The following is a 27,578-nucleotide window of genomic DNA, read 5'->3' as shown; positions in this document are numbered from 1 at the left end:
GGCCATTTTGTATTTGCCCTCATTACTAAGTTTCTCTTATTTTTTTAAATTTTATATAGAAACAGTTTCTTGTCAAACTCCCTGTTCCCTATACATTTTATTTTCCTCTGTTTTCTCTATCCATACAGATGAGAACAATTGCCATTAGTGAATTTTACTTTATCTTGCATGGTTTGCAAGGTAAGATAGTGTTGGTTTGGACTAATGTAATCTCCTGAGTGTAACTTAGCTGATTTGTCCTGCTAGCTACTAACAGAAAAGACCAGTCTTCAAATGAATATATACCAAATCCAGGGGGGGGGGGGGGGACGACACGACAAAACAAAACACACAAACAAAAAAAAAAAAAAAAAACACCCAAACAAACAAAAAACCTACCTTCTGACCTTAATGTGAAAAAAAGTCTTACACAACACAGAAACACAAGCTATTTAGCAGTTCTGTGAGCATTCTTCAACTGAAACAGAACATCTGATGACACATTTTAAAATAGATACATTTTCAGACTAACCAAAATAATTCATTTGAAGATAACTGCACATAAGATACTATGAAAAAAACCACTAAAATATAAAGGAAGTAAATTAAATAAGTCTTATACCAAAGTGGTATTTTTGATTATCTGAAAAAGAAAGTTTGATAAACATTTCTGTTTATATAAAGATACAATTCTGTTACAGTCTCATAAGAATTTATTTTAAATTGCTTTGATTTTTTTTTTTAAATTCTATACTTTTTAATTATGTCTGTTTTGGAAAAAAAGAGGTCATGAGTTCATGATTAGCATCTCTTGTATGACTAGAAAATACACGTAGTTAAGAAACCAAGATGCTCATTTCCACAGCTTCTTAGCCCTCCACACTGTCAGTAGAACAATTTCCTTTTCTACTAAGAAAGTAGAGTAATTTCCAGTAACTCACAGCAGCTGAAATATGTTTAAGTACTGAAAAAAACCAACCACCTTTTTCTGTCTGACTATTTAAGTTATATGTCAGAGTTTGGGCTGCCTTTAAATAGAAATACAGTTAGCACTGCAAGCCAATTCACTGTCCTAACATTTGAGGCATTTCTTTAACTCTGTCTTTGGGGGTAATACTGTTTTTTTTCCTGTAGGAACAAGAGAATTCTGGCAGACTTCTTCCTTAACAGTTTCTCAGATGTTCAGATAATGTCGTTCAACTAGAACAAGCTTCTGAGAAGGAGAGCACGCTCACCCCATGTTTTGCAGCCTCTGTTCCCTGCACACATAACCACACAGCTTATCATCTGCACCTGTTTTTCATTAACACCTGAACTAACATCGTTTTTCTACCAATTTCAAGTTTCATGAAAAGGAGTAAACAAACCATTTGGCAACTCTCCAAATGGCAAGATCATTTTCTAGTTAGATCGGGGAGGGGGTGCAAAAAAACTCGACAAGAACCTCATTCTTGTGTGATAGTTCATTTCTCAGCTAACTGCTCACACGTGCTTCCTTCTGACTTATCGTCCTCTTTCATAATTACCCCCAAACATGGCAAACTAAGTGCTGAGTCCACAGTCTTTGGAGGCCTGTTTTTCCCTTGGGACAAAGCTGTGCAAGGAATGCACGAGGCAAAAGAAACGTGGGTATGTCGTAGACGGTGTGTATTTTAGTACCAGCTAGAAAGCAGAATAATTCAGGAAACAGAGATTTTGATATTCTGGTATTCACAGTAGTCCAGGACTGGCCTTTCTTGTCATCACAATATAGCTGTTCCCTGAGCAAACTATGAAGCTACATATCTACTGTCTTCTTCCAATATGCCCATACTCTGGCTGCCCCCAGGTCTCTTCTGACGTGCCCACTGGAAAGAGCAACATGACGAGGTGTAGCCAACTCAGAGCTTCACGGGTACTAATGGCCAGGAGGCACCCAACAGCACGTGCAGGATTTTCACTAAAGTTACAGAAACTCAGCTCACTCGGACTTCTGTTCTCACATTCTCCACCACACATGACTGAAGTCGATCAAAAGATTTAGAAATTACCAAGAGGGGAGCGCGAGACCGAACACAGCACTGCGTGAGCCACCATTTCCATACGTACCAAGGCTAAACTAAAAAACAAAGCAAGCATATAGCAAAGCAACTGCTCCTATGGGCGACACTCAAACAAACAATATACCTTCTCTCTTTTAAATGGAAAATGACACAGGAACTGAGGCAAAGATACTGCTCTGGCTTAAATAGGCACAATGCCAGACCTTAAGTCAGGGCTGAACTGAGCTGAAAGTTTCTTCATTTATCAACTAAAACAGATGGCAGAGAACTCTAATTTGGCTCCTGTTTCTTTCCAGTTATATATCACACAAACTGAAAGGGTAGAGGGTTTGTGGTGCTGTTAGAAGTTTTATGTTTTGTTGACATTTTGGCTAGAGCAAGGGAAAGACATTTGAAGACGCTGCTAACGAGGCACGTGCAGATTTGGAGGAATATCAAATACCATGCAGGACACGAACAGTACCTATATTAAAGGAAATACGATTGTTGCTGTGATGTATTTTACTCATTTTAGGCCAAAATCACTGCTGATGATGTTGCGCAAACATCCTGGAGAAACAGAGCAGGATCAGTGGCGTGTGATGGATCATTTCCATGCTTCAAGATCACTGCTTTCAGCAAAGGCTGCCTCCCAGGTGCGCACCCATGCTACAACCGATCACGGAGTATTGTTGGGTTGTTCAGGCTGAAGTGGACATTGGGCGTCTATAGCCAAGCTTCTTGTTAGTGAGCGACACTGGCATCGCTGCGAAGAGTCCTTCACCTGTACAGAATGGGGGTTTCTTTCAAGGCCATAGTTTCCAAGATAGATAATAACTAAAAGCTGGAGGATACCCAGATTATCATCCCAAAGGCATCAGGCAAGACTGTTTAAAATAAAGAGCTTCTACATGTAGTCAAACTGCTTAAGTCCAAAATCACTTTGGTGAGGGCTATGAAATTACTTTCTCAGAAAAGACAGAAAACTTTGTACAAACACATTGTACTCATGGATGCATGCTATATGCACACATTTAATATTCTGCATGCAGTTTGTTTAGTATTTTGTGCTGCAAGTCACATGTTCGAACAAGTTTTTCTGCAGTGTATTGTATTCTGAATAATAGTATCTACAGAAGCTATCCATTTCAGAAAAGAAAAAGGTCGTACTTCTTACGCAAATATGCAGAATTACCTCAATTAAAAGCTTCAGTTGAGCACCAAGCAACAGCACAATGCATTGTTGTAAAAATAAATAAATCCTTTTTGATACAAAGCCTACATAATAACTGTTCACACTTCTATGGAGCAGAACACATTTGGGCATGTATTTTTAGAAATAAGTGATTAATCCTGCAGAGAGAACTGCCCCTTTTGAATGTAATCGTTATGGTCACATTCCTTAGGTGCAGCAGAATCACATGCGTATTTTGTGCAAATGAGTTTTTTCAAAGGAATATTTCCCTTATATGAATTCTGTAACTGCTCAATGTAAGGTGGAGTAGCTGGCGCATTAGCAAGTTACTTACAGATGAATAAAATTACTTCCTGTTTTTAATGGGCATAACTTTTTTTCCCTCCAGCAGATACAGAGTAAGGTTCTCTATCTATACCACAAACTAAAATTTTTTTCAAGTCCTTGGAGACAAATTTTGCTCTCAGCTGATTCTGGAAGTCCAGCACAACCACGCTGTAGGTTCGCTAGTGCAACTGAGCTCTGCATTTTTCCTAACGTTACTCACGAACATGTGATCTTGCAGACATTCTGCTCCAGATGTAGCAATAGGAGGGAACACAGCCTCTGAGCATGAAACCACCCTGTGCGTTACTTTCCACTCGTAAAAAATGCTTCTAAAGTGGTCACCTCCAGCATTCAGCCAAAATTACAACACAATTTCAGCCTCCAACTCACACTGGACCAGTTTATTCCAGAACAGAAGCCTGAATTCATCCAAGCTGTCACCATGAGCATATGCTAACTCAGCACGCACACAGCAAAGGATAAACCCCTTTGAAAACACAAAGAGAATCCATCAGTCAACCAGAGGATCATCCCAGGAAAGCAAGATTTACATCCTGAGTCAGGTAAACACATCTTCAGTCACCAGAAAACGAATGGTGGAATTGTTTCAGAAAAGGAAAAGACCTTACAGTGGACAAACAGATACATACACCCCATGCTCTTGGTACATCTTCACGCCCCTATGATGTCACCTGGAGAAGGAGGGGAAAAAACAGCACCCCTACGTTTGCAGAAACACCTTCTTAGACTTGCCAGTGTAACCCAAGTGTAAAGAAGCATTTTTACTCTAGTGTACCTACACATACATTTTCAGACATGCAGAAACCATCCAAGAAATCAACATACGCTTTCTCCCACAGTGGAGATGATGGCCAGCTCACCCTGTCTCCACAGAACAAGCACAGGAGCAGGGTCTGTCTCAGCCCTGTTGGATGAAACCCACAGGGAAGATAGCAGGCATCCATGCCTTCCAGAGGGAAAACTGCCACACTCGCTTGCCTGGCACATACCATTGGAAATCCAAGAAAAACTCGAAGTAAAATCAAAGGATTCACCTGATCAGCTGGCAAGATCCAAACTAGTACCACGGCCCGAAGGCCTAACCAGCAGAGATCCCAGTAGTAAAAAGACACCATGTGATTCACTCACTACAGCCTCTCCTCAAAAAGATTTCTAACTTAGAGGAAGGAGTTGAAAAGCTGGAAGGGGAACCAAGAAAGTGACTGTTCCAAGGGCAGCTTAGCGAGGCCAGACACCGCAGGCCATCCTCAGACAACTCGTGCCATCCCAGGGGGAGGAAGTGATGTTGCAGGCTGGGAGGAAGCCGAACGCGCGCTGACGGCACTGACCTCATGATGCCCACTAACGGCAGCGCGACCTTGTGATGCCAAGTTCTCAAGTCACCGCAAGATCCCAACAACCACAGGAGATACCAGTACGAAAGGCAGTAAGGGTGACCCTTAACCTATGTCCTAGCGCATTTTGTATCTTTATCTCCTTCTAAAAAAATAGAGGAAAAACCGAGCAGAGGGTTTTTCCACTCCACTTTCGTGTTCCCTGTTCCATGGGCGACGGGAAGAAGCTGAAGCGAAGCCCTAACCCGAGGGCTAGGCAGAGTGTGTTCCCGCTGCGGCAGAGGAAAATTTTCCAAGGCACAAAATCAGGCAGGCACAAGCACCCCAACAATTTTCAAAGTATTTGGTGTTTCTCTGTATTTGTATGCACCTAGCACAATGAGGGTACTGATCCAAGTGAATTCCCTTGGATCTGACGCTAATACGAGTAAATAACAATCACCAGGTGGACCGCCGACTGTGGCGTATTGTTCAAAAAAAATCAGCGCAACGCCCTGTGGAAGTAGTAAAAAGATCTTTATTCTTGCCAATCCACACAGCTTATATCCTACTATCTACTTGTTGTCTACGTGCTACAATACTGTCTATGCGTTAGCCCGTGTTACAATTTTTTGCATCTCGTGACAAGCAGCCAATCTTTGCATTACTTTGTTTCCAAGGCATCAGTCACGGGGGTTTCGGCCACCTGCCTCACTGTTCCCATCTCGGTTTCAGGATCAGCAATATTCATTCCCTTCTTCTTGTTCTCATGGTTTCGGTGCCAGCAAGGCTTCAGCGCTTGCCCAGGGTTTGTTCAATGATACAAAGTCAAAACCATCCACTGTTGCTCTTACCCCTACTCCCACAATGCACCTAGCACGATGAGGGTACTGATCCAAGTGAATTCCCTTAGATCTGACGCTAATACGAGTAAAAAACAATCACCAGCTGGACCGTCGACCCTCTGATTTGCAGCTCCTTCAGGCACTGTACAGGCCCAGCTTGCAGCATTGCCTTATTCAGAGCTAGCACATAATTTTCAAGGACATGCTGGATCTTTTAGCAGCAACACTCATGCCTACCTGCAGAAGCACCTGGAGACCTACAGAATGGTGTCAAGGAGGGCTTGGAGAATGGCCCCTTCAGCAGAAATTGCCAAAACTTTCTCCATGCTCCAGAGGTACTTACTGGAACCTATTAATTTGTACAGCTCTGCTTCCAAGATGAAAGTTGACTTAAAGCCCTGGAAGGTACATAAAAGCTCAGATGACAGGAAATGCAAAACAGAATTTGGCAAAAAGAAAACAGCAATATATTTCAAAATACAGGCCAAAGTCATCATAGCGATAGAGAAAACTGCTCATAAATCAAAGTGAAACATTTATTAAAACTTGCTACACTCAAGCTAATGAATACAACCAAAAAGCCAAAAACCTCTTCCAGAGATATTACAGAAGAGATGGACTTTTTTATAAAAAACTTAAGGGACATTAAAGGTCAGAAATGAGCTTAATAAAAAACACAAGAACATTTTGGATGTTTAAGAATTTGAATAGTCTTAAAAACTTATGGGACGAAAGCTTTTTAAATTCATCAGATAACTGGAAATGATGAAAAGCTGGAGCTATTACAAAATCAAGTCCAGCTAAAGCTCTTTTTTGAAGATAGACTTTGAGGTGGTGCAATTTCAGGAATTTTACAACTATTGGTGAAAGACTTGCAGAATGCTAGAAGTGAACAAATATCAAAACACACTATTTCATTAATAGCAGGTTTTGGTCAGACTGGCTTGACGCACTGACAGCGCTGTTGAGGAACAGCTTTAAAAAGCCCTGGGCAGTGCTGTTAGGATAATGAATTCACTAGCTGTACTGTTCACAAGGACTGATACAGCTCGGTAAAGAGATTTCCTTCCCTGGGCTCAGGCAGGCTGTACACAAAGTTACCTGCTGTTGACTGGGTGGAGTGGGATACCTTGTTTGCTGTGGAAGGTAAGTTCAGTAAGAATTTTGAGTGTGGTTTTATCTGTTCAATTTTTTGATGATACTACAGTGTCCAGACACCGCTGGCTCTGAACTCCTTTGGCATCTTATGAAGCCATACCTTAAAAATGGAAAGCAACCTGGCAACCTGTGGTGGTTACCACTGCTCTGAGCACAGGCGGAACAAACACAAAACAGCGCCTGTAACAATACCACACCGTTTACGTCACTAGCCACCTTCAGAAATAATGTGAAAACTTACCAAGAAGTTTTGTGGGTAAAACTTTGACTGGAGAATGAATGTAAAGACAACTTTCATGTTCCTCCTTCACCTTACTCCAGCCTCCACTTTAAAAAGTCCCCAGCTACATGTCATTAGATGTCTCCAAGTCTATTCACAGTTTATTTCAAGAAATTAGCTCCTGGCTCAAGAAGCGAATATGCTTTTGTAAGAAAGCATATAGCATTTGTACTGTGCAAGAACAATGGGTCTGCAGAGGAACTGGCTCATGAAGCATCTTTGTGCTACCCATTTCCAACTCTAGGTTTATTGCAATTCCCTTGATAAATCCCACTGCCAAAAATTATGCGAAAGGAAACAAATCTCAGGATACCATTTAAAGTCACTGCCATGAAGAATAGAAAGAGTCTGTGCTGATGGGGGATGCTTGCCTAGACAGATTTCAGGAAATACTACTCTGCAGCCAGCCTTAGGCCTTTCATAGCTCAGGAACCTGGCAAACTATTCTCTCAATAAAGGCACATATTAGAGAAAGACCCCAAGAAAGCACGTTTCCAGGATGACCGAAAATGGCTTTGTCCATAAATAAAGAAAAGAACATTTAGAGTTACTTATTCCTGTATCCTCCCACTTGGAAAACTGCACTTGTCCTCAGAAATACCCAGATAACCAAAGCAAACCCCTAAAGGAAGAATGTGCCCAAAGATATTCCACACCGTTCGTAAGACTCGAAACTGGAAGGGGTTGTTTCAAGCTTGAACAATTACCACACAGCTGTACCTCTACAACAGGTGCTTTAACAAGAGCAAAACAGAGTTTGCAAACATCGGTGGAATGCCCCTCGGGGTGAGATGGTTCTTTAGAGCTCCATAGATTTTAAAAAAAAAAAAAAAAAAGAGACACAAACTTTTATTGAGCTGTAGTGTAAAAAGAACTTCTAATTAATAATCCTTCTATCCTCCAGCGAGGCGGGAAGGATGTCTAGAGGTACAATGGAAAAAATATTTGAACTTTATACATGAGATGGAAAGAAACACTGAGTTTCCCTCCTACATACAACCCCAAAATGTACCAGTCCCATAACTCAGTATTACAGGACCATCCCTCTCCCTCTGCAAGAGGTTAATAGTGCTCCAAGCCCAATTACTATCTCAATGGACACACTCTCATGCAAAAACTCTGCTGTAGTCCTTACAGCTGTATTTACCATTGGAAATACTGACCACGTATCTTAACAATAAAGAGATAAAGCCTGAGACCTCTTGGTAATTTACTGAGCTTTGGGCTCACTCTACTGAGCACATTTTGAAGAATGAAAAGCTGGTTGAGTTATCAGTGGTTGCGCAGCTCCCTCTTCTTCAAAGCACTGAAGCAGACCCCCTAGAAAGCCAGAAAAATAGTAGCTCAAAACCGCTACCTGTGGCAGTCAGTAATGTAAATGTGCAGTGGAATACTTTGTGTGCTGATACAATATTTAGCAGAAATGTGTGGCTTCTTCTGCTTAGTTTAAGGAAGTTTTTGTAAGATTGTTTCCACTTTACTGGGGAAATTGATCAGAAAATTCTGGAAGAGGATTCATTTAATTGCTATTTTAAAGTATATATACATTTTAGACATGTCTGGCACACAACTCATGTGAACAGCTTTATGTATTTTTACAACAGGAATACTTTGATTCTAAAATTCTAGAAAACAACATACCTGAAATCTCGTATTCCTAATAACCGTAACAGCCCAAGCCTGAGCTGAGCTCTCCTGTCACCAGCAGCCGCCAGTGCCAGATGCTACAATATGGCCAAGAGCTCCTATTTATAGTAAAAGTTACCCTCAGGGAAAATCCACTCACGTGAGTATTATTTGCAGGAGACAGCTGGTACTCTACACCTTGGAACTTAAGGGTTTCTCTCTTCTCTAGAATACTTGCAGGTGTTTCTGTGTTTCTTGTAAACAGATTTTACCACTAAAATTTTGAATATTGTTGTTCACCATGTGAATGTCAAGCTCTACTGAGAGATTTCAGTCTAAGGGCCAAGCCTGCCAATTGCCCTCAGTTAAACTGAAGACCTAAAATACTAACATGTAGTGGCTCTATTGTGATTTCCCAAGGCTTCTTCTGTAAAATAAACTGCTTTTTTATATATTTTTTAAAAAAAAAAAAAGGTTAAATGGTTCATCAGCAAATACTTTACAGCTGCTAACTTACTGGTCACATCACCAGAACTATTAACCTCTCCAGCACCTAGTTCTGAAGGATTTTCCAGAGTTTGGCTAGACCCAGACTCGTAAAATCTCACATACCCACAGCACAGAAAGAGATTCTGGGCAGGAAAAAAAAAAAAACAACAAACAAGCAAGCAAACAAATAAACAAAAAATGTTTCCCCTAAAAAGTATTAATAATTTTATTTTTGAAACAGTGTAAACTCAGATTAAGTAGAATTTATGTCCTGGTAAATTTTCACAATAAGCCTGATGGAAATGCAAAACATATTCATAGTCAAAAAAAAGAATGAGCATCAAAATCATCCTTAAATATTCTGCTGTACTGATGTCACTGCCAGAGTAGCTGGGCTTTTCTCTCTAAGTACATATTATTCACAACATATATTAAGAGAATTTATGGGGTTTTTTTATGGTTGTTCTACACAGTTTCCTCAGTAAGAGGACCAAGCTTTCAAAGCGAAGACAGTCAGAAATAACAGCACTCAGAATATTTGGAAAGTGTTCTGTTATTTAAAATATAGACAGATAATAATATATCAATCCATAAACATAACCTCCTCCCACTGAAATTGATGAGGCTGTTGCCTTCAGGTTTACTGGAACCAGGAACAGTCTAAAAATCCAGAGTGCTTGTTTCCAGTCTCTAAAGGCCCAGCTGTAATAAATAACAGTCTTTATTTTGTGTATAATCCAAAAGTTTCACCAGTAACTGATAAGACCATATGTAGTGAGGATTAACTAAAGACTTATCCCCATCTGGAAAATGAAAGCACCCGTTAGGCAACATGTCTAGAGGGCATCTGTATTAGTCTTCAAAAAATAATACTTGGCTCTCCTAAGTAAGAGACAGGTCTCCCACCCTCCCAGAGCCTTAGTCAGCAGAAGAGCAGTCAGCCTCCTCCTGGGATTTTACACCTGTGGGTCCGCCAAAAAAAAAAAACCCTGCAAATTCACTAATTACTGCTTGACAGTTCACATCACAAAGTGAAACTGCACTACCTAAACGGAGGAGGGCAAGAGCAGACAGAGTGACATATCTTTTTTAAATTTCACGTCCAGTTTGGCACAGAACGATGCAGGCGAAGAGGGAAGAAGAGACCTTGCCGAGTACTCTCTCTCGCTCCTTTCAACACAGGCATCATCCCCACATTTCTGCCCCAGGGTCTGCATTGCAGCTGTTGAATTAACCACCAGTCTCTATACAAATCCATCACTAACAGATGTCTTAACAGGGGGGGAAAGGCAAGGCAATTCTACAGAGCAGTCTTAGTGCGCCTTCCCCACCAAGGGATCTGATCTCAGTACGAAGCCGATTTAGAAAACAAGGCAACACAGACATCATTAAAACGTTTTGTCCCTTAAAAAAGATCATTAAAAAAAAAAGGAACCACCTTCGCAGTAAATAGCAGAGAGGTGTGTGAGCAGCTGTGATCAGTGTCTTTAAGAGATGTGTGCTAACAGTTAAAAGCACTGGACTTCAGGTAGTGTCCAGGAGTGTGTCCTGACTCTAGAAGGACACAAAAAGACCCATCAATATTCTGTGAAAACCGTGATGCTTAAATTACTGCAGATATACTATTAGCCATCTAAATTGCTAAATTATATCACTGCAGTTAAAACGAATATCCCACCACACAAAACTAAGCCCATCAGTCAGAGATCTCCCTTTATAGAGCAACCCAAGGGCTGATCATTTGTAGGTAATAAATTTAAAGACAGCGGGTGGGAGGAGAGCTTTACCACACCGCTATAAGTGTTTCAAGAAGTGCATAACTCTTACTAATGAAGCATATTGTATTTGCATCCAAGTCGCAAACTCTGCACTTGAAAATGATTTTGCAGGTTACCTCTTCACTACGCCAGCCAGGACTAGGACTGCACCGCTTTCGAACGTAATCATTATCCACTCGTGGAACAGCACTTATTTTACAGCCACAAAAACTACCTGTTTCCAAGCTAACTAACCCCCGAGGAGGCCCTGGGTAATTTCTAGGCCCCGACGCAAAAGCCCGAGCGAAGCCGCTCCCCGCACCAAGTCCCCACGCAGGACACAAACCGGAGCCACCGCCGAAACCCCACCGAGGGGTTTCGTGACCCCACGGCCGCGCAGCTCCAGCGGCCCACCCGACTCGAGGGGGCAGGGAAAGGTCTCCTGGAGAAGGGCTGCCTTTCCTGCCTCCCCGTGTTGTGCTTGGCACCTCTCGGCGGATCCAGTTTTGTTGCGGTTAGAGCATGACAAATTTCACGAGAAACCCTACACCTCTCTTGGCAGCGGCCAAAACTTCACGTTTTCTCCCCCCTTCCTCCACGTTTCTGAGGTTGCTCCCTGGGGATCGCCATCCGCCTGCCCGCCTCAAGCGGAACGGCGCCTTTCCCCCCTCCTCGGCCTGCAGCATCCCCGGAGGGAGCCGCGGGGGGCCGGGGCCCCACACCCGCCCCGGGTGGGGGGGCCGCCGCTGATCGCGACCAAGCGAAACCGACAGGAAGGCGGCGACGGGCCGACCTGGGGGGGGGGGGGGGGGCCGCGCTGTGAGGGGGCCGCCCTGAGGGGAGGCACGACCCAGCCCTGAGGAGGGGCGGCTACCGGCCGGGAGGCAGCCGCGAGGGGAGGCAGCTATGAGGAGGCGGCGCGGCGTCCCCGACGTGGCGGCCCCGGGGGGCTCCCGCCCACCGCCCGCCGGACGGGCCCGGGCCGGGGCACCTCAGCGCCCTGGGACTCCCGCGGCAGGGCGGGGGACGGACCCCGGGGCCAGCGGTACGCGCGAGGCTGAGGAGAGCGGGGGAGCCGCGCCAAGCGGCCCCGCTGCAGCACGGACGGCCGCCGAGCGCGAAGGGGGCTGCGGCCGAGGAGGAAGGGGGCTGCCGCCCGCCCGCCCGCCCTCCTCCGGAGCAGGGCAGGCGGCGGAGGGCGGCAGGGAACTCGGCGCAGAAGTTTGGGGCAGGAGGAGGAGAGCGGCCCCGTCCCGGTTACCTGAAGACACAGTCGTCCCTGGCGTCCCTGGCCGGGGAGATCAGCCCGTGCTTCTTGTTGAAGAGCTTCTGGAACAGGGTGGGCGGCATCTTGGGGCGCCGCCGCTGGCCCCCGCCGCCGAGGCGCTGGGCTCCGCGCAGCGCCGTCCCCTCGCCGCGGCTAGTTCCGCCCGCCCGACTCCATTCGGTGTCACAGTCATATGACAGACATTAGTCACTCGGCGCTGCCAGAAGGGGAGGGCCGGCGGGGCGGGGCGGGCGCTGCGCGGGCCGCTGAGTGGCTGCGGCGGCGGCCCCACGTGGGGAGCGGGCCGGGCCGGGGGGCGCCGCAGCCGCAGCCCCGCGGCCCCCCGCCGGGGAAGCGCCGGGCGGCCCCGCTGCTGCGATCAACGCCCGAGCGAGCGCCGGCGGGGGTTCCCTCCAGCCCCGCTCGCCTGGGCAGCTCCCGCGGCCGCAGCCGGCAGCGTGAGGAGGGGACGCGCCTGCTCCCCGCCGTGCCCGGAGCGCCGCGGGTCTGGGACCGAGGCGTTTCCCCTAGGGGCTGGGCAGCGCGGGGCGGCGGTAACACGCCGCTGTTGTTTTCCTTCGTCAGAGGGGAGGTAAAGACAGAGGCACCAGAAAGGCAAAAAGAGGTCAAGACCTAGGCATCAGTCCTTCAGGGACTTTCCGTGCAGGGGTGCAGCAGAGACAGGTGACTTCTTTTACTCCCAAACCTAGAAAATCCAGCGCCTGGTCCCTTTTGTCCTCCCTCCCGTGTACCTGCCTGGCAGATGAAGTGACTGTCCCACGGCAGTAACAGAAATAGCACAGCTCAGATGCACTCAATCCAGAATCTACACGGAAGGTGTATTTGCATGCAGAGGAAGCCGTCGTTACCAATAAAACATCCATCTACAAAATAGTGTTTAGGACATAATACCCAGCAGGTGAATCCAGAACAAATACATAAGCAAAACAAACAAAAAAACCTGACAGATTTTATAAAATCAAAAGGCTCTGCAAGTTTTTGCAAAACTCTTTATTAGTGTTTAAACGAAATGGAAACACTGGTTACAGTTAGCAGTCCCCTTCAATGTCTCACTGTTCAGATACAACAGTACTAGAAGTTTAATTAAGAACTAACAAAACTGACTCATCTGCTTTCCCTAGAAAACGGAATTAAACAGTGTATGATGTAAGATTGAATTAAGCAGATTATTTTTAAAAGGCATAATTTAGTGCATGTGTAACATCTATATAATGATTCCTCGCAATCAGCCATCTGTAGGAACTTCCTTTTTCATCTACTACAGATGTGTAGATGCATCTTTTTCCCCTTGTTCTGTATGGAAGATACACTTGCCTGCCGTAGATTTACAGATGACCTATCTTTACATCCTTTCACCACATGAAAACCTCCTAGCTTCAAGATGGGCATGTACATACAGTCTCAAATATAAAAAGTCCTCAGGGAACACTATGAAATAATAGAATTTTGGCCAGGATATACAACTCAGCTTTCAGTAGTGTCACAATTTACAGCACTGCAGATTTAGCTAATGTCAAATGCATTACAATTCAAGCTGATAGAGTCTCTTTAAAAGTAAAAATTAACCTGTTCCAAAACTCCTAAATTAATAGCAAGTGATTCTGATAGGCTTGATTGACATACCTTAACTGAGGGAGTGGAGGATGGACAGTAAGAGAAAAAGAGATAAATACAAGTTTAGTCACCCATTTTCCTGTAAAAACCTCCCCGTAGGCAAATCTCCGTACCTACCCAAAGAATATGAATTTCAACTTATGCATCAATTCAGCATGCATTCTCGGGCCCCAAATCTGAAGTACACTTCAGATAACAAAAATAACTGAACAGTGCTAATGAAAAACCTCGTACAGATTTATGTACAATACATTTACTAAAGATACATCTACAATGCACAATTCCTGATGATAAAGCATCATCACAGTTCTTGCACGGACTGACTCACTGTAAGCGATTCCATTCAAGCCATTAAGACTTCATCATGTCTAGGATGTGACAGAGCAGCCCTACTGACATTGAACAGATTTCTCTCCTGAATCACTGCACAAATAAGCTCTTCTGTACTACCCATTAACTGGCTGTGACCCATAACCTTTATCCACTAATATGGAAGAGCCAGTTTCCACTTTGAATGAAATTTTATGTAGTCATTCTTCAGTTTAAAACCAAAACATGGGAAAATGCCTTCCCTTTGAGAAAAGCAGAACAAGAGTAGATATTGTTGCGGCCTCAAATTGAATAAAATTTCCTTCCCTGGGGCAGAGAGCTAGTCTGGTAATTAATTATACTTTCTCCAAGAGTCAGACAAAAGATGAAAATAAGCAGCAGCACTTTCGTAACTGAAGGGAAGGACAAGAAAGATCGTGGTTCATGATATTTCTGTCCTCCTATATAGCCTCATCACATCAAGGAAAACAAAAGTCGGCAATTTTCAGGCTGCTACAGCCAACTCCACAGTTACATGCCATATTTTCTTCTCTTGTACTCTCCAGTGAGTTTGCCAGTATTGGTCTGTTTCTTGTATAGAAACTAAACAATGGTTTGGGGCAAAGTAAATGCTTTTTCCTAGGACTCCTAGAATACCCTTACGATAAGCACCTCTCATTCTGGACCATCCTTTACTTGAACAATCATCATAATCACAACTTACTACATACATAACTTTCAATTTTGCTCAAAGCTACATCAAGGAGCACACCTCTATCTCCTAGGGGCTCTAGATTCTTGCATAATTACCAGTGGCTTAGTATTTGCAAGAACAAGGATATTGATAATTAGAAGCATACCCAAGAGGACTCGAAGGAGTTATTGCCAGAACTCATTCTACTAATGCTTAAAGGAAAAATAACTTCATGGCATTATTTTTAACCTTGAGCCATATAGTATGTTTATACAATACTTGTTCATAGACTAATCTAGCAGCATTTATTTGCACTTCCTTCTACCCCAGAGCAATGGGAAAAGGCTCAGGATCTGAACTTTCACAGGTATTTTCAAATGTAGTCAAACTAATTAAAGTTGTGGATTTTGTATGTCTTCTTGACATGCTCTTTTTGGAAACACAGAACTATTTTCTGGGGCATGAATATTCTGGGTGTAATACTGAGAAACAAACTCAGACTTCAAGAGGTTTGGAAAGCCATACTATCATTTTAAGACATATAAAAACTTCCTTTATGTCTACAAAAGTCTGAGTAAGGGGTGTTGTAGTGAGAACGCTGTAGGGATCCAAATTACTTTAGCCTGCAGTGAATGCAACTGGAGAAAAACTCTGCTCTTTTCAGTATTTTCTGAGGCATTCGGCACACTGCTGATTTATGGATTAACAATCCAAAGCTGAACTGGAAGCACTGGGAATCTAACCTATGTACCAGGTAGCGTGAGCAGTAACCTGAAAATGCAAAACACCAATATCCAGCTCTTGAGACAGTTCAGCTATAAAAGCTTTTTTTTGCACCCTTGTATTCACGTAAGGCACCTACTTCCTCTCACAAGTCTGAAGCCACTAGAAGAAACAGTGACTGATAAGTGATACTGTAAAATAACTGAGATGAAATGGGAAGGACTCTGAGATGACAGTGGTTGGGCAGTGGATGTGCCTAGAATGGTGACAGTGCTGACCATAAAAAGCTATCTGTACTGCAGTGATGGGAGGGTGAAAGCCACTTGAATTCATGTTTATAAATCAATTTAAAGCAGAACACACAGAGTCCTGCACCTGCAAAGTTCTGCAGACCCAAGCATTCAGGTAGTTCAATGGTAGCATACTATTGACTTCTGAGAATACATGAATGCTTTACATACCCATTTTAAGGACATGCAGTTACCTTTATAAATAGTGTTAATACTTCATAACTCAAATAGAGGTCATATCTGTAGATGCTAATGCTACTAGAGAGATCTAGAAATCTTGGCACAACAAGAGACAAAAATAATTCCATTAACACAATTTGGTCTGCTGTTCTTGAGTCACACTTTTTAAAAATCCAAATGAACTAAAGAATCATCTTCATGAAGTCCTTACAGAACAATGCCCAGAATAAGATCTAGTTGCTTGTACAAAATAATTTAATATTAAGTACTTGACTAAAGTATTTACAAGCTTACTGCAAAGCATTACACTAAATTTCATACAATGTATATGCCAAAAAAATATGGCCATTAATTACTGGTTAGTAGTTCTCTTTCACCTCCCTGTCACAGTAGCAAGGCAGTTATTTCTTCTGTTGACTCACGCTGAAACCCAGAAATCTCATCTGTGTTTACAGTAGATCCAGTTTTTGGTACTCGTAATAGTATCTGGGGAAAAAGTGGTAAGTTAAATACTATCAGTAAAGTGGCACATTCTGAAGTGTAGGAGAAAGCTCATTGATCTGACAAGCTGTTTAGGTGCTCAATAGATATCTATGCTATCATTTGTTTGGAGGCATCTGAATCTTGTAGGTCAAGATTGCCAGCGAGCAGAGAACAATAGTTTTGAGTATATGTACATACCTAATGAAAAAGAGCATCATCTGAAAGACTCCTTGAGCAGAGATGAAAACATCCAGCATAAAAAACCCCACCACCACCTTCAGGCAGTCTAATTCCTGATTCCCAGGCTCCTCTAGAAAAGCAGTAACAAAACCAAACACCACCACTTGCTGATTGCTGAGATCCACTTGCCTACTAAGTACAACCTATGTTCTGTATCACCACAATTCTCTTGGGCACATGACTTAACATCCTTGTCATCCTTGTTCTTTGATCCGTACAAAAGCATCAGATGATTGTTATTAATTAACGCATACACACACTTAAAAGCACTTTCCTGCATTCTAGATGCTGTATGTACTCAATCTGTAATAAAGTAGGAGAGTATTTGGACCTATATATTCAGTATTTTTGAAAGCTATTATGCTTATGCAGTATGTCTATATTAAATTAAAACAGCATAAATGACAAATATAATAACTTGCAGAAAACTTGCAGACATTGTCTGTGGAGAACTACTTTAAACTTAGGAAGACATATGCCATCCAGTGGCACACTGAGAAACTTCAAGAGAGATTTGAAGGGAGGGGATTTTATCTCTATGGTAGTGATGAGACAGTTTTGTACACATTTCTCATTTTTGTTTAACAAAAACCTAGGAAGTGAAGGAGCTTCCCCTATGCTAAGGGTCTCAGGAGAAAAGAACAGAAACCTTTAGAGAAAAGCTGACAACTTTTAAAGAAAAACACACCCTATTACATGAACTACTTTCAGGGGGAAAAAATACTGGATGATAAAGAGCTCAGTTTAGCTGAGGAAGATCTAAAACACATCAACAGCTGAAAGCTGAAGTCAGACATATTCACCCTAGAAATAAGGCACAGGATAATAATCAGCTAAACAAGCTGATATCTTTTCTAGGGAGTCTCCATACCAGCAGTGAAGCTCAAAGTTGTGGTTAGGAGTAACTTGAAGAGGTGCAGATATTCCCAGAGTTACCTAGTAGCACCTTCTGGCCTTAATGATCTAGCCTACGAAATGGCTGGGTTGTATTATTTCCCATGCTAAAGCTCCTTGGAGGAGAAAATGTTACTGTAGTTTGTTAATGAAGTATTGTTGCACGAGAACACTGTTAAGTCAGAAATTTTAAGTTTTCAGCGTCTTTCACTCTTTAGCCTTGTGATTCTTCCAAACATTCAGACTTAAAAAGAAAAACCACAAAATACCTTTAAACACTCAAATAGCCAGTTACCACCTGCACAGTGAACCAATTCTATATTCTATTACCTTCAGGCACTCCTTCGGGAAGGCAGAACGCTTTTGTGTTAACTGGAATTTGGTGAAGCCTGGAAGGCCTCTGGCACGGTGAAGTTCTGACAATGGAGCAGATTTCTTGTCTGCCACACAGAGGCTGAAAAGATTAATGACATTTCATTCACACAACTATCTCCATTGAAGAAATATTCTTCTAGCTCTCTTCTAGGAAAATTAAAGATGACATGCAGATTTCAAGGGATGTCATTAGAAAACATTTAAGACTACTTGTGTACATTTAATATGCTATACGAAAGGGTTATAGAAAGCTTCAAAGCTTAAATGTTTTCTTCAGCTGTTTGTAGTACTGTAAGGCTTTAATATATAGTACATTACGTACTAACATATCAAAACTGGATTTAAAGAGTGCAATAAAATTAGAACCTGAAAAATATTCTTTTCTTCTGGACTTTGAGGAATAATTTCTTTTTCTGAGCTCAGAGATGCAGGAACAATTTCTTCTGAATTTACATATGGACCTGTAGTATTCAGGAATAGGTCTTCCCCAGGTGAGGCTTTGCACACTGGTGACAAGCTAAGCTACAGCTCCATCAAAATATAAAACATACAGCAATAACTGCCCAATTAAATAATAGACAACAATTCAAATTGGCCAACACTTGCTGGCTCATGCAAAAGGTGTTCTACTGCTTAAAAAATATGATTTAGGACTCCAGTGATTCCTGTCTTCAGCCTCCAAGACGACCCTGATGTTCTCTATTTGTTATTCTAGTATCCATAAACTCAAGTATGCTTGCAACAACACTAGGAAAGCCCGGTATGTTTTCCTGCCAAATAATCTGGTGCAAAATTAAGTAGTCTATTATAACCATTTCCCTTTTCCTAAAAAAAACTTACAGTTTGCTGATTTGGTTGGGAGCTATGGCATGAAAGTGACAGAGACATCACTTCTATTTCTGCAGAGAGAAGTGGTAGTACTATACTACCTTTACTGACAAAGAATTCAAGCTGGCATTTAAATACCAAGTTTGTTTGTATCAAAGGGGTAATGCAAGTAAGGCTTCTAGGTGCTGGTTTTACATTAGAAGATGTTGCAAAAATACAACACAGATACCTAGTTTTTTTGTTGTAGTTTTTTAACCATCCAACTGATTGAATTTAACATGTAGTTTGTTGTGTGATTTGTATTGTTGCATAAGTATAGCCAGAATTTGACTGTGCCATGAAGAATGATTTGTTTGGTTTTAATCATTAAAAAAAGTATCAGGATAGACACTCACATCTAGCTCTGCAGGCTGAGCATAACCAAGATTTTTTAGGGCTTTATTTTCCTCCATGATCAGCATGGTGGAACTCATTTGCTAAACAAAAACAGAGAAGAATTCAGTATCAGTTTCCAATTCTTTGCTGTTTATTATTAGTCCTGTAGTATTTATTCCCCTAGCACACAATACTATTTATAACGACTCCATTTAGAATTACTCATAGTTTTTAGGGTTTAACTACTGAATTCCTGACATTTACTTTTTTTTGGTCTTATGCTCTCCAAAACTAAGACAAAGAATCAGCTTACTGCAGCACAGAACACACGTTTCAGGTCCCCTTCACAACTAGGGGATAAAGCACTTCCTACCACTTCTCATATTTAATTGCAACTTTTGTCATGATCCAAAACTCTCACTTCAATTTTATGCCTTTGCTTATCAGCGGGGCACAATGGGAATACTTACCACCACAGTGTCTGTCCGTTTGGGTGGCAGTACTTCTGCTGTCAACCCCACTGATTTGGCTGAAGTGTTTTCTGGGGCATCAAGCTGACTGAATGACGATGTACCTTCTTCTAATGTATTAGAATTTTTTTCTTTTTTCTTACACTTCAGCCTTTTAGGTTTAGCAATTTGATTGTCAGGCTAAAGGGTGAAACAATTACATTGTGTGTTACAAAGTGAACCTCTATAGTGTGGCAAGCACTAAGAGAGTCCCACTATCATACTCGAGCTCTACACAACTGATTCAGTACCACTGACACAGTCAGTCTGAAAAACAGTGAGCTTAGGGGGCACCCATGATTATTAGCGTTATCCAGAGGTAGAGGCAAGCTACATCTTCACTCTCTGCCATTGTCTGCAGGCACCCCTTTCAAGGGAACTACCACCTTTCTAGGTGGAGTCTTCCACCTATACAGGGAAGGAGCAAGTCATCTATGTTACAACCTGGCTGATTTATTAAGGATCTTTCACCTTGCTTTCCGGTCCTAATGGTGAAGAACAGCGCATACCAGTTTTTAGGTCTGGAGTTCTCTCTCTTGCAGCTGTAATTTTACAGACTTTTTTGCCTGTGATAAATTTCCAACAAATTAATTAACTTTGAGACAAAGATGACAGCTACTCTCCAACCCATGTCTTACAGTATGGTTTTCAAAGAGGGATCATTCCAAAGCCACCCATGTAAACACACTTCCTCCCTTCAATATAATCCTCATCTCCCTCTCCCCGCCAACAGGGCTGCTTTACTCCTCTCCCTTTCCTTGAGGAAACAAGGTTGCTTATTAATCTTATGTTCACCTGGCTATTTCCTTCTAGACACACATACTGTGGGAGCAGAGGAATTGCATAATCACAGCAGTCTTTGCCAGTGGCAACTTCTGCTGCTATTACAGTCCAAATTAAGCAGGGGAAAATTATGTGGTACCTGGGCCATAGCCAGAATTGCATCAGTCACAGTTCAGAACTGTAGTTACATGAGGGACTCCTAATAGTATCTGTGAAGCTGACATGAACTAAGTTCAAGTAAGGAGCATGACACAAACAGTTCTGTTCCTGGATAAGTTAAGTAAGAAATGCTAATTTTCATTGCACAGGTGATTAAATGGAAAAATGCGGGGTTTGGGCTTTTGGGGTTTTTTTGTTCTTCTCCTAACACGTTTATTAGAACCAAGTCTTATTTACAGGGGAGATTTTCAATTCACACTTTGCTTTCTAGACACAATTGAGCTTAGCCTGTGCCAGGGGGACAAATAACCCAGTGGAAGCCTGGTTCTGATTATTTTGCCATCATTTAAGTTTGGGTAGAATATTCTGTTGTCTCACAGCTAGTACAACTGCTTCAGGTCGTATTTTACCTGCCAGAGTAGTTGAAACACTTAATACTGAAGAACTGTAATTGCAATTTGATGGTCTCTTTCTAGGAGAGGAGGGAAAAAAGTAAACAACTATTCTGAATTAATGTTAACATTCAAAAAACACAATTCATAAGGAAATCATAGGAAAATATAGACTGAGTGAAAAAGGATAAAGCTTATTTTTAAAAATACTGTTACTGAGTTACTTCACCACACTTTACAGTTATTTTATAGTTTATCATCAAGTCACACAGCTTATTCTGAAGATACTTGAAATTTAAGACCCACAGAAGACATTTACTGAAGTACTCGGCACTGAAGCATACTAGGACAGAACATATTTAAGGAGGATGCACAGGAAAATCAGGTTCACAAGAAAGTTCAGATTGAATTCTGTAGAGATCTGTAACACTGTAAGGTCAGTATAAATGAGTTATGGATGGAAATGTCTGCATGTAAGCCTGGAAACAGCAGCACAAGTGTTAAAAGAAAGGATACTGTTCCTAGAAAAACACTCATGTTACTCAGATCTTTATGTCAGGACCTGAAGGCGGCACTGTGACGAGGCCAAGTACAGAAGATGCAGTGAAGACCCTGCACTGTGATAAAACACAACACAGGTGACTTGTCAACACAAAACTTGGCGTCCTAACAGCAGGAGGGTAGCAAGAGGGTTCCAGCATGCCACATACACCATTCCGCTTCCTGGTAGACATGTATTCCAAAATCCAAAAAAACTGACAATGGGCAGCAACCTGGCCCAAGATTTATGAAAGCTGAAGTCAGCAAGATTCTGAAGCAAAGGAGCACCCCATATAAGCTGATGATTCCTTAAGAACATTAAAGAGCTGCCCAAAACCTAATTTTGTCCTGGCCAAGCACAGAGCACCAGAGACTTTACAAGGACTTGACAACAGGTGCCCTTCATACTCTGTACTGCACAGGCAATCCTGGCGCCAGACCACCTGGGCACACACATCTTGCTGCCTGTGACTAAATGAAGTCTGACAGAATAAGTGCAATTGGATAAAAGCAATTTATTTAGGGATTTTGTAAATAAATGTCATCTTCCCCTTCCATAAAATCCTTCACTGAGTTTTCTTACATTGATTCTCTACAGCTGCAAGACCAAAACAAAAGTCTATAAGGCAAACTCTTACCTGACTTAATGCACCAGTTTCAAAGTTAGTGAGGACACAGGTAGCTGAAACTCAACAGAAGTGTTTGCAGGATCAGAGGCTTATTCATACTGGCCTTTCTTTTAAATAGCATTCAAAAGAGAAAAACCTGAACATTTAGGTGCGTCAAAGAGTGTGCTTTGAAGATTACCTTCTAGTGTATTGGTCTTGAAAATCCTCCAGTACAGGTTCTAAAAAACATAAAAGCTAAACTTTAAAAGAAAAAGCTAAGCAGATCAGACAATGTTTTAGTGCACACTAAATTATAAAGCAAAATATTAGAAGCAAACACAGATCACTAACAGGGTCCTTGCACTAGAGTGAAATTTGTTTATGTATATATTTTTAAGTATTGTAGAAAAGAATTACCTAATATTGCTGAAAGATTTGAGATCTGTGGTATCTTATCTATGGTCACTGCTTTGCTGGAGTCCAGGAGAGTGGAGTTCTTGTATTTGCCAGAGTCCTCAGAGTAAAAATTACTTCTTTCTGGACATAAGAGATATAAGTGCAAGCTTCTTATGCTGAAATTCATTGAGTTATTAAATTTGTGACCAAACTGAAAGCAATCACATTTGCGAGACAGGAACTTTAAAGCAAAGTGAAAGCATTGTCTTGGCTCAAACAGCCGCAGAAAAGTTTGGGAGGAATTTGACTCAAAGCAGATTTGTTGGTCATCCCCAATAAACAGCTTGTGTCAACAGTGAAGACTTTACGTTTACAGTACAATTCAAATTACACCAGGACCTGATTCACTCTGGATTGGAGGACCAGATATACAGATCCCATGTTAAGCACAGGTTGGCTTATAGCAAAGATCTGATCTGGTGAGTCACACCAAGAGAGGCCACTAGTCTTTCTATTGTAGATAGTCCTCCCACATTTTCTACATCAAATAAAGCTCAAAAAAACAGAAGTCTCACCTGAAGCATCATCTCTGAATGTTTCAGGGGATGGGCAACTGTTCAGGCTGTCACTAGCACCTGTGTTATAATCTGCAGTTGAATCTACATCTAAACACTCTAGGAGAAAGGTTGAAACACCTGTGGGAAGAGTCATTCCTGTACCTAGAGAAAGAGGCAAAAAAGGCGGCTACCAAAAAAAAAAGTATCATCTTGTACAAACCATCAGGATTTCCTTATGTAAGTTTCAGTCCTGTGATGAGCTAAATATTGCCAAGTCAGTACCTTATACTGATTCATAACACAGTTAAAGAAACAAATAAACAAAGGGCATCCTGAAGCCCAATTTACACTACCATAAGGTAACAGAAGACACCTGCCTTGCCCAAGGCTCACTAGAAATACTTGAAGAATTTAGCCTCTGATAAGGTAAGTCTTAGCCAGGTTTGTTTTCAGGACAAACTATTTAGGCACAAGCTTTTAAAAATGCAGGTCTGAGTAAACTCAAGAACTCCTGTCAACAACTAGTTCTGTCAATGATAAAACCAAGATCATGTGGTTTTCACCAGGCTGGGCTCAAGACTTGTAGCCTCAGGTCTTGTAGGGCTCCTATCCTGTTTGTGCTGCCTACAATCAATTCATGTGAACCAAGCCACATGCTGGAATGAGAGGCAGAAGTCCAGCCAGTGGTCTCAAAACCTTTGCTTTCTAATATCACGCAGTCAGAACCAGTACCAGAACAGCACACCAGTACTTTTATAGAAATATAATTATTATATAATGAATTTTACATTTAGTTTTATACAGATACAAAAATACATTTAATAATATAATGTTATGCCATTACACTCACTTGAAGTCACTTCAGCATTTTTCAAACTTTCTTTACTTTCAAAGTTGATTATCAGGGATTCCTAAAATTAAATGACCAATACAAATAACCTGAGAAAACTGGATGTAGACAAAGAAATGCAATTAAATGTAATCCTACATTAGTAGATGCTCAGAAACTTACTGTCTCGTACTTCACCACTTAAACTTACTATTGACAGCATAATTTGTACCGGGGTTTTTCATGCATCATTAACAAATCTGCAATCTGACTTGTAGTTCTAAAATTCATAATGAATACCCAATAATTTGATCTTACAATCTTTGCTGGATGAGACTTCCAGTGAAGGCATACTGACGTCAACTGAAGGTATGCATAAGACAGCAGTGGAGTAATGCATTTCCCTGTCTTTTGATTTATTTTTTTTAGAGGTACAATTCATGTTGCTCACCTTCAGATTCCTAGATTGCTCCTATAAATACAAACAACTATGTTGTTTAAGTAGTATATTCTACAAAACTAAGCATTTGCAGGAAATGTAAATAACTGGTGGACTCTAAGGAAGAGCTGACATTTTACAGAAAAATAGTTTTACACCAATATCACTCAAGCCCTTTGCTGTAGCAGATCTCAGTTCAAACACACCTGGTGAACTATTTTCTTGCCAATGCAGTATTAACTGTCCTATAACACTTTTGCTCAGTCATCTCAAAATACTTGGTTCCATTTGTACTAACATAAGGAAGAGCGCAACAGTGACTTGCCAAAGGTCTGTGTCTGAACTAGAAGTGAGCAATTCTCTGGAATCACACTCTAATGAGATATCTTCCACACAACACAATTGCTATGGCCTTTCCTCATTAAGGATAATTAGTATTGATGTTTTCCCATGCTACCAATAGCTCTAACAGCTTTTTATTCTGGCCAAAGACACGGGAAAATGCCACCAAAATATAGGACCAAGTTCAGCACGCACACACACATAACTCGCAGGAAATTCTACTTGATTAGAAAAAGAATTTAACATGTCACATTTCTTTGATTTAGCCTCTGTAAATTACTAGTAGGTAAAGAGCAAGACAGCATTCTCACCTTCAGCGGTACAGTGCTTTCTTCTATTTTCTCTTCATTTTTTTCCAAGTCTGTTGCTTCTTTGACATTCACTTGATTGCTGCAGCTGTAGAACAGAGCTAAGCTCAATACACAGAGCTACACTGTTCTAGAGGAAGGTGACAAAAACTACAAAATGTCTTTATGAGGTGCCAACAAATAGTCTGACAAACATCAGTTCACCAAGAATTCAGACTGCATATCTCCAAGAGACATCTCATGCAGGCAAAACAATATAAATTATTAGCTAATGTTAATAATGGTGTATTTGAATGAGTTCTAACAGACCTTTGGTGGGATGAATGGCTCACTTTGGTGACTTCAAGATTTTCTTTAATTTTTGGTAGGGTTTTCACACTGGACTTTCCCTTCAAGCCTGGGGAAGAACAAGTATTCAATTCAGTGATTTTAGTTTTAATACTAGAATTTAGATTATTATTTCTAACAGGACACCTTTAGCTGTTCCCTCTCTTCCATGCCCAGAACAATTTTTGACAATACTTTCACAAACATTGTAAAGTCTGAATTTGCTTTATTATTTTTACCCAACCTTTTTACCAGTATATCAACAATACCAAAAAAAGCACACTTCAAGAAATATTGCAGGTGGTTTGGAAACCTCTTGATTAAAAAAGAAAAAGCCACTTTAGAAGTGACCTTTACTCTACCTAAGTTCAAAGTAGTTTGAGTCTAAATCAGTTTTAAATGGAGTTTATTAGGAGTAGCATAAGGATTTCTACATAAACTGGGCCTCACTGTATATAATCCCAAAGGCCATGATGACACAATTACTTAGGAACCAGCACATTTCAGAGACATATTTTCTTCTCCTAAAACCAATTTTGTAAGTTGTTTAGCTTTGTGTTTTATTTTCAGCAGCCAGGAGCTAGAAACAGCCAAACTTTCTAGAGTTACAGCAAGTTAAAAGAGTATCCATCCCCACACTAAGAAATGGGTCTGAAGTACTGCATCCCCCCAGCACTGCACTGAGCCCTTTAGCTGAAACTCCCCGGGAGTTTGGGACAGGACAATGTATGCGCAGGAATCAACCCAGGACTCATCCCTTTCACTCTTCCTTCCGTGTATATGTAAGGATGAAAAGCAAGCAGACCTCAAGGCTGCTAGTTGTACCCAAGAGTACTAAACACCTAAGAGAGGATGAGCCAGCAGAGCAGGATCAAGACAGAAACTAATGTTCTTTGCACCCCGTAACAGTAATTTAAAGTCTTACCTTTAAATTACCAAGACATCCCACACTTGATTTTCCCCATTTACTTTAGCAAGTTATACTGTCAGACTTTACTTGAATCCCATACCTTTTCCTCAGACCGCATTTTTTTCTTTAAGGTCTCCAATTCCTAACTCGAGATCTGCTAAATTGTATTCAACGAGGCTGTTCCTTTTGAGGAACAACTTTAAGCAATTTTTTAAAGTATCCTCTCAAAGGTGGGCAAAGGTTTTGTCTTGCCATTTCTAAAGGAAATGATTAGACGGGGGGGGGGCAAGATACCTTACAAAAGAAAAAAAACCTTTTTATTACTGACTAGCAGCTAAAACAGAGGGAACGGTCCTGTTTCCAGATCAGCTGCCTGCTTTCTCCACGCCTAAGGGACACGGGTAACAACAAACCGCTTCCCAACCTCCCACAGGACCAGCTCGGCTGGACACAAAGGGCGAGAAACCCAATGCCACTCGGCTGCGGGGGAGACGACGAAGCCACACATTCAGCAGACCGCTATTGACAGGAACCTTCCCGGGAGGGCGACTTAACCTGACCGGCGCCCGCACCCGCTCCTCAAATTGCCATGAAAACACAAGTACTGGATAGAGCACAGCACAGGACCCTCTCTCCGCCACCCGCCGTCACCCCTGGCACCCCCTGGCCCAGCCGCCTCCCCGCTGGTGCGACTCGGCCTCCCGACACCGCCCGGCTCCCGCCGCGCTTCACCCCAGCACCGCGGGGCTAGAACGCCGGCGGCGGGAGGAAAAGCGCTTACTGCCGGGCTCCGGCCCGCGGGGGCCCGCTCTCCCAAAGAGGCGCCGCCGGCACGGCTGGGAGGCGCCGGCCCGGCTGCCGGCTCTGCCCGGGGGAGCGGCCGCCCCTGGCAGCGGGGACGAGCGGCGGTTCTTCCGCGGTGCCTTTCCGCCCCGGGAAGCGCTCTGCCAGCGGGACCGCTCCATTTCGGGCCGCGTCCCCTCAGCAGCCCCTGAGAGACAGGGGGGAAGACAGGCGGCGGCTGGGCTCGGCCGGCCCGGAGGGGACAACAGCAGCCCCCACCCCCGGCCAGCCTCCCCTCAGGCGGCGCCCGCCCTCCTCAGCCAGCGCCAACCGCCGCCCCCCGCCGTTGGGCCGGCGCGGAGGGCGCCCCCACGCCTCCAGCCCGCATGCGC

General features: G+C 42.4%; 2 protein-coding genes across 5 annotated transcripts in view; both read right to left on the bottom strand.

Moving 5' to 3' along the window:
* Nucleotides 1-12,482, bottom strand: part of FNIP1 (folliculin interacting protein 1) — a 71,012-nt gene extending 58,530 nt beyond the window's left edge. For 2 of the 4 annotated variants that reach the window (XM_075164554.1, XM_075164557.1), the window contains exon 1: nt 12,273-12,482. In XM_075164554.1, coding sequence (XP_075020655.1) covers nt 12,273-12,361 — 89 coding nt within the window. In that variant the 5' untranslated portion in view covers nt 12,362-12,482. The remainder of the gene's footprint in view (nt 1-12,272) is intronic. The other 2 variants (XM_075164556.1, XM_075164558.1) reach the window with 1 other exon arrangement.
* An 841-nt stretch (nt 12,483-13,323) lies between these two features.
* On the bottom strand, nt 13,324-27,395 carry MEIKIN (meiotic kinetochore factor). Its single transcript, XM_075164547.1, has 13 exons — nt 27,185-27,395; nt 25,476-25,563; nt 25,170-25,254; nt 24,099-24,159; nt 23,267-23,410; nt 22,713-22,832; nt 22,495-22,534; nt 21,166-21,227; nt 20,285-20,379; nt 19,775-19,954; nt 19,325-19,405; nt 18,057-18,180; nt 13,324-16,595 (listed from the first exon to the last, which is right to left on the bottom strand). The coding sequence occupies exons 1-13, from the start codon at nt 27,366-27,368 to the stop codon at nt 16,549-16,551; spliced, it is 1,311 nt and encodes a 436-aa protein (XP_075020648.1). The 5' UTR covers nt 27,369-27,395; the 3' UTR covers nt 13,324-16,548.
* Between the last annotated feature and the right edge of the window lie 183 nt (nt 27,396-27,578).

This window comes from Calonectris borealis, chromosome 15, assembly GCF_964195595.1.
Source record: "Calonectris borealis chromosome 15, bCalBor7.hap1.2, whole genome shotgun sequence".
NCBI classification, from domain to species: Eukaryota; Metazoa; Chordata; class Aves; order Procellariiformes; family Procellariidae; genus Calonectris; species Calonectris borealis.
Note: the sequence above shows the minus strand (reverse complement) of the source record. Positions and strands in the feature narration are given on the sequence as shown.